The 13,748-nt window shown below is 43.9% G+C and overlaps 1 protein-coding gene across 7 annotated transcripts in view; it reads right to left on the bottom strand.

Annotated features, from left to right (window-relative positions):
- PDE1C (phosphodiesterase 1C) overlaps nt 1-13,748 on the bottom strand; it is a 343,488-nt gene that overhangs the window by 33,141 nt on the left and 296,599 nt on the right. For all 7 annotated transcript variants that reach the window (XR_014540117.1, XR_014540118.1, XR_014540119.1 and 4 more), the window contains 5 exons: nt 13,227-13,327; nt 11,106-11,234; nt 7,679-7,780; nt 7,034-7,154; nt 4,702-4,783 (listed from right to left, as the gene is read on the bottom strand). Coding sequence is in view for 3 of the 7 variants with exons in the window: in XM_083577923.1 (XP_083434049.1) it covers nt 4,702-4,783; nt 7,034-7,154; nt 7,679-7,780; nt 11,106-11,234; nt 13,227-13,327 (535 nt within the window). In the remaining 4 variants the exon portion in view is untranslated. The remainder of the gene's footprint in view (nt 1-4,701; nt 4,784-7,033; nt 7,155-7,678; nt 7,781-11,105; nt 11,235-13,226; nt 13,328-13,748) is intronic.

The following is a 13,748-nucleotide window of genomic DNA, read 5'->3' as shown; positions in this document are numbered from 1 at the left end:
CTCAATTTTGCGCACACCCCTTGGCTGGGCACCCTGTGCGCCTAAATCCAGTGCTGACATATAAAATGGAAATGTAAGGGAAGCCCTGTTGGATCAGCCCAAAGGCCCATTTAGTCCAACATCCAGTTGTGATTCAAGGACCCGCCACCCGCTTGAGGATAAGAAAGACACATGGACACGGTATATTAGGTTAATGGGCTAAAAAAGGCCACAACTTTATTGATTACAGCATGTGAGAGGTATTGGCTTAGGCATTGGATAAAACAACAGAGCGCGACTCCCCCCCTTCAGGGAGGGGTGAGTCTATCAAGGGTTAACCACTAGTGGGAGGAGCCTGTTGATGCAAATACAACTAAAAGCTCCCCCTGATGTCACCGGGGGTCATGCCATAGCCCCAGCTACCAGCAAGGGCGTTGGACAGGATCCACAACCGCCGGATTCCTTTACCGGAATACCCATAAAATGGAGGGGTAGGTGATGGCCTCACCCTGCCCTCCAACACACAACCATATTCCAATGCCTAACCGCCAATACCCAAAAGTTGTGATGATTTGCTATGAGGTAGGCGAAAAACCAAGTGGCCGATGCCAATTTGCCAGTTGGATAAAAATTCCTACCAGGCCCCTTGGCCAACCAAGGCGACCAACCACAGGTCCATAGCAATGTCAAGAACCAAGCAATGAACTATGGGAGGGAGGGTGGGTGAACCGACGAGAAGCAGCAGCACAATGGCTGGGAAACGCTGCCGCGGCCACGTTTGAGTGGCTAAACCCCGCCCCCAAGCCTCCAGCTCACAACTCCTCCCCTCCTTGAGGAGGAGAGGCTTTCTCACACTATTCATTTTTAAAAAGTGAAGCCAAGCTGATGGAGGAAACGTCCTGAGTTCAAGTGGGGGAAGGGCAGTGAAGAGGGATTGGAGGGGTGGGGGGCAACTTGACTAAAATATTGGGGGGGTAGGTAAGCCCTGCCCCACATAATCGATCACATGAAGCAGTGCGCGCACACCATCTGAATGGCAATGCCCATCAACCTTGGGGGGCCCAGCCCCCTAAAATATTTTATTGGGAGGGGACGAAGACCCCTCAGCTCCTAGGAGTTGGCTCCTTTGGTGGGGAGATACATACCAACACAGTGAAGGCCTGCAAAAGTGCAATAAGTGATCCACAAATGGCCTGTCTGCTTCCTCTACAAGAGCTTTTATGTGCAATCTTTTCCCTGTCTCAGCGTCTTACCTTCCAACTGAAGCAGTTCACTTGGTAGGGAGGAGCCACTTAGAGCTTCCTGGGCCTATCACTTATTGAGAGGGAAAGGGGTAGGGCACAGGCAGCAAGTAGGTTGGTGCAGAGCAAATGCACTGGCGGAGCAAATCCAGTGCTCCTGCTGGCGAATTTGCACTGCACCAGCCTCCCTGCCTTCTCTCCCCTACCCCCCTCTCTCTCTCCAAGCTAAGCAGCACTGACCCACCTGTTGGGAAATTCTAGCAGTGGCTCAACTGTATCTGCATTCCTCAAAATGGAAGCAGCAAGGCTCCCATCTCTTCATCCCTGAGTGGGAGCAAAGACACTCTAGTGCAGCCTTTCTCAACCTGTGGGTCCCCAGATGCTGTTGAACTACAACTCCCATCACCCCTAGCTAGCAAGGCCAGAGCTCAGGGATGATGGGAGTTGTAGTCCAACAACATCTGGGGACCCACACGTGGAGAACTGCTGCATCTAGTGCATGAACAGGGGGAAGAGGAGGAGGGAGAGACCACTGCTGTCACCGCCAACCAGAAACGTGAAAGCTGAGAGCATGTGAAACACCGTAGGTGGTTAGTAGTGCGGTTTGGGAATCACCTAAGATAGCCCTTTGTTCCTGATCAACATTTTAAAAAGAATCCAGGGACCAGTTAGTTAATTCACAGCAGGTTCAGATATCTCAGCGTGGCATAAACTCCATGTGATCATCAGTGTTTGCCCAGCACGTTCAGAAAGTGTGGGCTTTCTCCTTGCCAAGCAAAGGGCAAAAATGAAGGGATGTCACTACACTGATCAGTGAAAAAAGGCACTGATGACAACAAGGAGCAAAGTCTCCAATCAAACAAGCCTCCCACAGCCTCCGAGAGAAGAAAAAGTGTTTGCATCTTTTAAGCTTCCTGTTGAGCAATAGAAAATTCTTGGCTTGGTGTTCTGCAGCAATTTGGCCTGGCTGACGAGAGAGCAGACTGGATTTTCAGATATTGGCGCTGGACTCGTGGTGAAATACCGTCCTTAGAAAATAAGCTGGTCTTTAAAAACAGGCCTTGACAGTTAAATTGCTTCATTTCACCTGTGAAAGCATTTGTCTGGATGCAGAGGGTAACTCAGCCCCAAATGTTTGATTGTATGGTACGTCTTGTAAGAAAAATAACACCAACTACGCTTCATCAGAAAATTTCTATCAGTGGCATAAGGTGAACAATAACATTCTTCCATTGACAGCATCTTAAAAAGCAGAGACATCACCTTGCCAACAAAGGTCAATATAGTTAAAGCTATGGTTTTCCAGGTAGTGATGTATGAAAGTGAGAGGTGGACCATAAAGAAGGCTGATCGCCAAAGAATTGATGCTTTTGAATTATGGTGCTGGAGGAGACTCTTGAGAGTCCCATGGACTGCAAGAAGATCAGAACTATCCATTCTGAAGGAAATCAGCCCTGAGTGCTCACTGGAAGGACAGATCCTGAACTGAGGCTCCAATACTTTGGCCACCTCATGAGAAGAGAAGACTCCTTGGAAAAGACCCTGATGTTGGGAAAGATGGAGGGCACAAGGAGAAGGGGACGACAGAGGATGAGATGCTGGGACAGTGTTCTCGAAGCTACCAGCATGAGTCTGTACAAACTGCGGGAGGCAGTGGAAGACAGGAGTGCCTGGCATGCTCTGGTCCATGGGATTACAAAGAGTCAGACATGACTAAACGACTAAACAACAACAACAACATTCACTTCTGACTTCAGCTTTGAGGTGGGAAACTTGCAATGGTGGATAGGAAATGGCGAGGGGGGTGGATATGATAGTTCTTGATTCAATCGCAGCTGCTATATAAAGTCATTAGACAATTGCCCAGTGAGCAGCAGTCTGAGAAATGAATATTTTAAAATGTTAGAGCATGAGATTTACAAAGAGAATGTGATTATTAATGCCGGTTAGAGGCAGTAAACTTCCGCAAATTAAATAAAATGTGAAGCAGCACAGGGCTGTATAAATCAGCCTTTAGTACTGACTGAGTGCTTGCTTCATTTGCCATAAATGCCTTTGCTAATGGCATAATTTGCCATTAATTCTCCATTGATTTGGGCAATGGATACGAGCCTTTTTACTAAAGGTCAAATGCTGCCAAGAAAAGAAGACCAAGGGGTAAAGTTCTTTCCTTCATGGTCTTGAGAGCCAGTGTGGTGTAGTGGTTAAGAGCGGTAGTCTCGTAATCTGGGGAACCGGGTTTGATTCCCCGCTCCTCCACATGCAGCTGCTGGGTGACCTTGGGCCAGTCACACTTCTTTGAAGTCTCTCAGCCCTACTCACTTCACAGAGTGTTTGTTGTGGGGGAGGAAGGGAAAGGAGAATGATAGCCGCTTTGAGACTCCTGAAGGGGAGTGAAAGACAGGATATCAAATCCAAACTCCTCCTCCTCCTCCTCCTCCTCTTCTTCTTCTTCTTCTTCTTCTTCTTCTTCTTGTGACAAGTCATTCCAGCCAACTCTGCTTATTATCTGCTCTGGCTGATAGCAGCTCTCTAAGGTCTCGGGACATGAGACCCTTTTAGCCACAGGTTCCAGGGATATAACTGGGTCTTTATTGATACAAAACACAAAAATTCTACTGAACCATAGCCAGATCTGAAATATGACCTGGCTTCCATCAAAATTCATTGAATGCTTCACTCAAGCAAGAACATACATACAGTGGTACCTTGTTTCTCAAACACCTTGCTACTCAAACTCCTTGGTTCTCAAATGCAAAAATCCGGAAGTAAATGTTCCGCTTTTGGAATGTTTTTCGGAAGCCCAACGTCCGATGAGGTTGTCAGCTTTTGTTTCCGGGGCACCTGCACCAATCAGAAGCTGTGCCTTGGTTTTCGAACCTTTCAGAAGTTAAACAGACTTCCAGAATGAATTAAGTTTGGTGCTTTTCTTTTTGCTATTTATTTTGCATTTTGTTTCTGAGGATTTTTAGGTTAATTTGTTTTTGTGACTGTGCGGAACCCAGTTCAGCTACTGACTGATTGTGTAACTGCAGAAATGGATAAAAGCCCCCCATCCAAACAATGACTATCATCAGTGCAGGTAAGGGAAAAAATGAATTTTAATTTTTATCATGTACAATACTGCCATATTTATTTTATAGTACAGTACATTGTTTATTGCTTTCATTTTATGGATCAATGGTCTCGCTGGATAGTAAAATTCATGTTAAATTGCTGTTTTAGGGGTTGTTTTTAAAAGTCTGGAATGGATTAATTCATTTTGCATTACTTTCTATGGGAAAGTGCACCTTGGTTTTGGAATGCTTTGGTTTTGGAACAGACTTCTGAAATGGAGTAAGTTTGAGAACCAAGGTACCACTGTACTGTGCTTTAGGCAATTCCCCTTTTCTCCCTTCTTACTTTCCCTTTTGCAGTGTCTTTGTGGCCACTTCCTCCTTCCTCCTCACTTGGGAAATGTAGTCTTTCTGGATGTACTTACCTACTTGAGACTGAGGAACCATGGTGGATTTACGGTCGCACAAAGGGGAAAAAGGAAGCCCTAGCTCTGCTTCTTTGTCACCCTGAAGAATAAAGAGAAAGAACAAAAAGAAGATTAGTACAAACCAGGAATGTAAAGGGCATAAGTCATGTTCTTGTTCACTTTGCAGCCATTTGCATGGGACTTGCACAGAAAAAACTCCCAGTGCACTGTGATCTTAGCCAATATATTGACACTGGATGCAAAAAGAGAGGTACATGTTGTCTGCAAGACTGCCTATAATTTCATCCGCTCATGTAGACTGCAGCCTAGAAGCAGAGATATATTCAGTGAGACTTTGGCTCTTTTTAAAAAAATAAGGGGCAGCAGATTTCTCCCTCTCCCCTTATTCCAATGTCCTATCGAATGGTGCTTTAGAAACAGTATTGTGTTTCCAAAGCAGATTGCCATAAAGCCTGAGGACGTGGAGGGAGAGAGGCAAAGTTGTCAACTGACTTGTGGGAGGGGGGTAGACACTCTTGCCTTGGTCCACACAAATACTCCATCACAATATTACACATAAAACATGACTAATCAATGGTACAATGAGCATACTCTGGCCTTTTATGAACTACTGGAATGTTCTAAAGGATATTTAACTGCAACAGGGCTTCCTGTGAAGAAATGAACACACTCTGGCCTGGTTCAGACATAACAACAATAGAATGCTTCTATTAGGACAAACTAGTATGAGTGATGGAGCTATATACTCTCCCCTTTGCACATGCAGGGAGGAGATTTATGCCTTCAGGACAAGCTTGGGAGTAAAACAAAATGGGAAACTGTGATGTAGAACAAGCCAGGAACAAAAGCTTTAAATCTCCTCCCTTCAAGGGGAGGGGGAGAATGTGAGCCCACAGCTCATGCTGGCTCACACCAGCTTACAGCAACAAATCATGCCCTGTTGTCACATCTGAACTGGGCATAGGATCCGCTATGTTATTAGGATTTTCATTGTTGTATTTACTGATTATCCGATGTAAGCACACAGATGCCTGTGTTGAATTCCGCTGGGAAAGGGATGGAGAGAAACTCTTCCCTCCACATCTTTCTATTTTTTTTTTAAGAAGATATTTATTAAGATTTTCCATTTTATACAAACCAAGAAAAAAAGGGGGGGGGAATTAAAAAGAAAAAATATTAAAAACACATAAATTTCATATCTTATTTTTCAATAACATATTTCCCTGACCTCCTCATACCTCCCCTTCTTGTATTCCAGTTCAAATTGTTCATCCAGCAAATCCTTATCTCATAGCATTACAGCTAAAAGCCTTATTTTCTATCCATCTTCTTAAATTATTGTAACTTATACTTTTACTTATATACAAAAAAAGAACTCTTCCCTCCACATCTTTCTAAAGGACAGTAGACATCCCCCCGCACAGGGGAGCCAACTTGGGCAGGTCACACGTGCTCCCCAGTCAGGGTTTGAGGTCTCACAAGGCCTTGAGACCACAGAACCTGACTTCTGGTGGCGAGGCTTCAGAGATGCTCTCCAAGGCTTTGTGAGACTTCAGAGGTTGCGTTGGGGGCCTCGCAGCGTGGGTGCTCAGCACCCACAACAATTTTTTGTGGGTGCTCAGGCACCCAGAGTCCCCTATAGTTGGCGCCCCTGCCCCCACAGCAATATTTCATGCAATTGTGATGTCAACAAAGACAGTAATAAGATGCTACCTACGTATGTCCTACATAGCCACCCTGAGCCCGGCCTTGGCTGGGGAGGGCGGGGTATAAATAAAATTTATTATTATTATTATTATTATTATTATTATTATTATTATTATTATTAAATATTAAGTGATTGTTGTTGTTTAGTCGTTTAGTCATGTCCGACTCTTCGTGACCCCATGGACCAGAGCACATCAGGCACTCCTGTCTTCCACTGCCTCCCGAAGTTTGGTCAGACTCATGTTTGTAGCTTCGAGAACACTGTCCAACCATCTCGTCCTCTGTCGTCCCCTTCTCCTTGTGCCCTCCATCTTTCCCAACATCAGGGTCTTTTCCAGGGAGTCTTCGCTTCTCATGAGGTGGCCAAAATATTGGAGCCTCAGCTTCACGATCTGTCCTTCCAGTGAGCACTCAGGGCTGATTTCCTTCAGAATGGAGAGGTTTGATCTTCTTGCAGTCCATGGGACTCTCAAGAGTCTCCTCCAGCACCATAATTCAAAAGCATCAATTCTTCGGCGATCAGCCTTCTTTATGGTCCAGCTCTCACTTCCATACATATTAAGTGGAGTGCTACCCAAATAACATGGAAAGAAAGAAAAGCAGTTTCATTTTTGCAAGTTACCTGTCTGAAAAACTCCTCTAGCAGGGACATGGTCCAGCGATGATGGAGGTCCCATGCCTTGGCAGGATGACTGATGTCAGCTGTATGCAACATCAGCGATAAGGCTTTCGGTTTGTCAATTCTGCAAATGCAAACAGTGGTATAAATTAATCGCCGTGCCGTAAGACTGGAAACCAACTGTGAAACAAGGAAATGAGGCTATTAAAACCTTTGACAGGCAGAGACAACCCATTCTGGTTTTGCCTGCATCATTCTCCCTGTTGAGTCCTACAAGGGCAAGACTAAGAACAAGGAGAGGCTGATAGGCAGTGGTTTCAAGTAAGACTCTGGCAGGCGGAGCTGGCATTAGTGGCGCAGTGCCCCCCTTGCCCTAAAGGACCAGCCACCACTGTTTTTAGTGCTTCTTCTCCACAACAAAGGGATGGATTTCTTTTATCCATGCTCAGTTTTAATCCTTGCCAATCTGGAAGGAAGTGTGTCTGCGCGCATGTGTGAATTCACTCGCTGTGAAAAGAAATAGGCATGGGCATGAAAGGATGCTGTCTTCCCCCTCAGAGAGATGCTTTTGAAGCTTGTTTAATGAAGTGGCAAAGTACCAGCTGGAACACAGCCCTCCCCTCCGCACAGTGTGACAAGGTGACTCACCCTTCTGGCTGCTGCAACGCATTCTTCATGGCTTTGATTTGCTGGAAGTGACACGACATATCTGTGGCCAACACCATCTCAATCACCAGAGTCCTAAATTCTCTTTTGGGTAGATATTCAGTTAAGAAGAGGTGGAGAAGAAGAGAGAGGGAGGGAGGGAGACAGAAACATGTAAGAAACACTTCTTTTGTTTCTCTATCTACAAATTATTTATCACATTCTCGCTGTACACTCCGATGTGCGTCACTGAGTACTTCACATTATCTTTTTTTCCTGGGGCTTAAGGGCAGAGAGGAATATCTGCTGCAGATACCAGACCTGAAGTGAGCAAGTTAGTCAGATGATGTAGCCGCACTTGCTAGGAGATAACCTTGACATCAGGGCACTCTGTTTTCTTTGAAATGCAAAGCTCCTGAATCACCAGGCTCTGTTTATATATGATGCTGAGCAGGCTAAACTTACACAAGGCCTAAATTTGGGAAGGAAAGAGGGGCTTCATCTAATAGGTCCAGATTTTAAAAATGAGCCTAAATTGTAGATTGGACTTGAGGACTTTATACAATTTCATTTCCCTATTATCTATACTGGGCACCCAGAGTGTGTGGGGTGTTAGGAGAGGGGTAGTTTCTGGGGGGGGGCACATCACGCTCCTTCTGTGGTAGTTTACTTACCTTTTCTCCCCACCCTGCACTTAGCTCGCACCTGTGACTCCTAGAATCTGTCCAATAAACACACAAAATGTAACCGGCTGTACTTTTGAATAAATAATGTACACTATTTATTGTATCAATTTGTAGATTTCAACGGAAATCTCATTAAGTTTAACGAAAAAAGCAGAAGAGGTCCATACATGTATAAGTATCTATTCCACCTGTCTGTTCAAATAGTCCAATAATCCACATGAAGGGTTGTTACAGTTCCACAGAATTCTTTCACAGAGTCTCAGACAAGGATTTCCGGAATATTAGCCTTAATATTAGCCGAAATAGATACTTATACATGTATCTATCTTATGCATGAACTAGAGAATGAACTGATCCACTCGGTCTTCTGCTTTTTTGTTGAACTTTATGAGACTTCTGTTGAAATCTACAGATTGATACAATGAATAGTATACCTTATTTATTCAAAAGTACAGCCGGATATGTTTTGTGTGTTTACAGAGTATGTTCCACATAACCATAGGTTTGTTGTTGTAGTTTTACGAATGTCCTAGAATCTGTCAGCATGTGACAGCGGCCACACCCTGGGAATGGCTTTGACTAGCCAGCTAAATCGGGTGAGGGTAGCCGATGAGTCTCAAACCCTCATTGGTTTAGGAGCTTCCCCTGCATGCAAATACAAGCTCTGGCAGATTGAGTGGATGAGACCAGAAGTGGGTCCAACGTCAAGAAGGTAGTTTATGCACATGCTCTGGAAGGAAGGTTGGGGCATCAACCTAGGAAGGTAGCCCGTCTAGGAGAAGGACAACTCTGATCCTAAACCTCCGCTGCCTTGCTGGATATCTTTGGGAAAAGAAAAGGCCAAGGAGTGAATCCTACACAAATCCAGATTGGAGTCTCTAAGACAGTTGGCTGGCGTCTTGTATGCCTTCTTCCAGCATCGTTTGCAGCCAAGCTGGTGTCAAACATATTGCTCTGCTTTCCTTTGGTCCACTTCAGTAAAGCCAAGAGCAGCCCAGGATCCCCAAATACATTGCCCAGGCTTGTGCCCTGTGGAGGTCACGTTGGTGCTACTAACACAGAGGTTTGACTTCACTCCTGGAGGTGTACTGCATTGTGTCTTGAGGCAGACGGATGCCAACAAAACAATATTGGGCACCCCACATCTTGCCAGATATTGTGAGGTATGTGGAGCCAGTCTTTTTCTTACCCTTTTCTGGGGAAAAGGGGTCCAAGTTGCAAGTTTACGGTAACTGATGCTAAGGCACTGTAAAGGTAAAGGTAAAGGGACCCCTGACCATTAGAAGAAGAAGAAAAAGAGATTGGATTTGATATCCTGCTTTATCACTACCTGAAGAAGTCTCAAAGTGGCTAACATTCCCCTTTCCCTTCCTCCCCCACAACAAACACTCTGTGAGGTGAGTGAGGCTTAGAGACTTCAGAGAAGTGTGACTAGCCCAAGGTCACCCAGCAGCTGCATGTGGAGGAGCGGGGAAGCGAACCTGGTTCACCAGATTACGAGTCCACCGCTCTTAACCACTACACCACAGTGGCTCTCACATTAGGTCCAGTCGTGACCGACTCTGGGGTTGTGGTGCTAATCTCACTTTATTGGCCGAGGGAACCAGCGTACAGCTTCCGGGTCATGTGGCGAACCAGAGCAGCACACGGAAACGCCGTTTACCTTCCCGCCGGAGTGGTACCTATTTATCTACTTGCACTTTGATGTGCTTTCGAACTGCTAGGTTGGCAGGAGCTGGGACAGAGCAACGGGAGCTCACCCCGTTGCGGGGATTTGAACCGCAGACCTTCTGATCAGCAAGTCCTAGGCTCTGTGGTTTAACCCACAGCGCCACCCGCATCCCTGTACTCCCATGTTAATTGAATGCTAGTTGCTACATATGCAGTGTTCCCACCAGCAAATGATCTACAGCCCCAGCTTACAATGTGTGTTGACTTGTTAATGCTGCACCCCGATTCACACCTAAAGCCAAATATGTGTGGAACAGATACTTTAGGCTGCCTGGTGTCATGTTTAAGGTCATTAAGGCCGAAGTTCAATATTTTTGAACTCTCAGAAAGAGACAGGCTTTGCTTGGATTTGAGAAGAGCTTCCTGGATGAGGCAAAAGGCCCGTTTAGTACTCACAGTGGCCAGCCTGCAAGCGGAACCTGAGCACAAAAGCACTCTTCTAAACAAAACCTTGTTGTGTTGCTGCATGAGACTGCTTTCAGAAAATGATGCTCTTGATTCCAGCATAGACAGAAGATTTTTCTATGGTTCTGTAGTAAATTGAGGAGCTGAAGAATTTTCAGTTTGGAATTGTTGCTTCAACAATGGCCACTGAAGACACCAGACAAAACGTATTTGATATTGTTGAGAGTCATTGAAATATGTCTCAATGAACTTTTGGGAATCAACACATTGTGTGAATCCAACATTTTGACAAGGATTGGTATGCATTTTTTACTGGAACTCAGATTCTACTTCTTTGTCTTGTACCATTCCTGGAGTGGAACAGCTCCACTTGTCAGCACTCTGCAGAGCTCATGACAGCACCAAAGAAAAATGTAAATGTTATGTCGTTTAACGTGATTTATGCTACAACTTTGACATATTGCTTCGGTACAAATTGAGGACCACTTCTCCTCTCATCATTTGCTATCAGACTTCATCCTCTGAACCAAGATTCCCACTGAGTACACTTGAGGGCTACACTTGGAGCAATCAGGCTGACAGCCATCAAGGTCAGTAGGGATCCTTACCTCCAATCATCCTTTGAGAGGTTAGACAGGATATTCATCTCCTCGTCATCTTGCAGAAGGCGGAACGCCGCACTGAGGTGATGATTTTCTAACACAGACCGATCATTGTAAAGAATGGCTGTATCTGACCTATAAAACAAAGATCCCATAACTATAAACATAGGTTGGAATTTTTATTCTTCCTCCAATGAAGGGAATATCTTTGCTTCACATTTCAGTATCTATTCATTGGCTCCAATTGTGTTATACTGGTGTGGAACAAATGAAAAACTGAGCTGGAGTACAAAATGAATGTACAAAGTGAGACAAAAGGGACACCTATTCATGGCATTCAGAGATGGGGAGTGGTTTGTCTTTGTTCCAGAAGCAGCAGAGCTCATTTTACTGGTGGCTACCATTTTATTTACCCAGAATGCCTTAATAGTGTCATTTTGGGACATTTTAGGAAAATATGATGGCTGCCACTGGGGGGGCTGCCATTTTTTTAAATGATAGCTATCGCCTTTCTCTAGAATATTCAACTGGAAGATTCAATGCCTAGGGAATTATGGCTAAATAAAATAGCTGTTGCCAGAAATGACTGAACAAATGAGTGCTTCCATCAATGCCACTGCAAACAGCACAAAAGAAAATGGGGGAACCCAAGAAATATGGCAGAGGGAAGTAGAACAGAACAGGGCAGGCTGTCAGGAAAAATACATATCTTTATAGGGAGTTTTGAGACGATATTATTTGTTGTGGTTAATGTCTTCCACTGAAAATAATTAAAAGTCTTTCTAGAATTATTTCTTCACAGTAGTATAATCCAGTAATTAGTAAAGAGCCTATTTGTTCACAAACTCATCAGAAATTCAAAGTCGCTTCCTTTTTAGTATGATATTAATTAACCTTTTCACTCCATAATAAGTAGTATTTATAATTAATTAATGATAAAGATCACCTCTGACTTAAACCAAGGATATTTAATTGTTTAAGTCCTACTTAAACAGCAATTGAAAGGTAAGTGTGTTAATACTAATAAGGCTGAAATCATGAGACTGTTATTCAACTCTTAATCAGTTCTCACCACTTACTGAAATATTGAAAATCTTGCACTAAAGTTATGGAGGATTATTTTTCTTCATTATTAGCTCCAAAGTGATTAGCTCCATCTATCTGAACTTCTTTTTATTCCTTCTGATTTAAAGACTGGAACCTTGCATTGAAACACACACACACACACACACACACACACACACACAGCATTCCATAATATGAATGAACTATGAGCTTTGATTCACAACAAAATGCTACATTAATACCACAGAGATCCCAAATAATCAACCTTATCCATTTCTCATTTAGTAATAGTTCAGTTCAAAACTTCCCCATCGGATTTTTTTCATAAGTAATATATTAACGTTTACAGTCACATGCAGGCACAAATACCTTATTCTTTCCATCCATCTGTTAATATTTGCAGCTGCCATCAAAACCAGAGGTTCCATGTTATGCTCCTCCAGTGCTTTGAAAGTTTATTTTTTAAAAAAGGAACTAGTTCTAGCTCATCTTGTCCTCCTTGTTGTACCACTACACTATGAATTTAAATACCTGACAGTAAGAGATCAAAATTTACCTAAGCCGAAAGAGACCCAATATTTGAAATGTTTAAAATAAACTAGAAAATTGATTATAATCATTTGTAAAGAGCAACACTCACTCCTCTTTGGGGAAAAAATAGCCTCAGGATCAGTGGCGTAGCGTGGGGGGTGCAGGGGGGGCCGGCTGCACCGGGCGCAACATCTGGGGGGCGCGCTCGTACTCGCAGCTCTCTGCCCCTACTAAAATCCACGGGTTAGGGGGCGCAAATTACTTGCCTTGCCCCAGGTGCTGACAACCCACGCTACGCCACTGCTCAGGATTTGGGAACAAAATGTGCCAAATTTAGGATTTGTAATCTGAATTTTTTCAACAAGCAGTATTAAATCAACATACAAGTGTTTGCAGACTCTAGTTTAATCTGCCCCCACAACCCCAAAGCAGTTTCATATGAATATTATATGGATGCTTTGTTTTTGTTTACTGATTTTCTTACTGTTTCTACCTTCACAACTTTTTGTCGATGATTCTGAATGGACTCACCGTGTCTGAATATGAAAGTTGTTTGTGGTTCCGGTGTGCTCATAGTCGTGGATGGCAGCAGCAAAGATCATAGCGAAGATTTCCAGCTCTGTCAACCAGTGCTAAGAAAAAAGAAAAAGATTTAACATCAGTCAGACCACATGGCACCCCTTCCAAACTTTGACAGGCGTTTTGTTTTGTAAGGCATGTTCTACCTGTTAGCCTAGAACACTACACTCTGGTGCACTTTTCACTGCAGACCTTCCACGATCTGAGGCAGTTGGCTTTGCAACTTTGCTACTAGAAATTCTTTTAAATGAATTATACCTGGGGTTTTCATCGTGCAAATCATGCATTCTACCAATGAACTACAGCAGCCACTTATGCATTGTCAAAAAAAGAAGACTAGAGATTGTTTATGGTAATTTAGAAATGCAATGCATCTCACCATAGTGGGGATGACTTTGCTCAGGTGACCTATGGACCTGCTTATTCTACTATCTGGGTGCGAACTGTTGATCTACAGCTTCCAGGCTTCCTGCT

This window comes from Podarcis filfolensis, assembly GCF_964270895.1.
Source record: "Podarcis filfolensis genome assembly, chromosome: 12".
NCBI classification, from domain to species: Eukaryota; Metazoa; Chordata; class Lepidosauria; order Squamata; family Lacertidae; genus Podarcis; species Podarcis filfolensis.
Note: the sequence above shows the minus strand (reverse complement) of the source record. Positions and strands in the feature narration are given on the sequence as shown.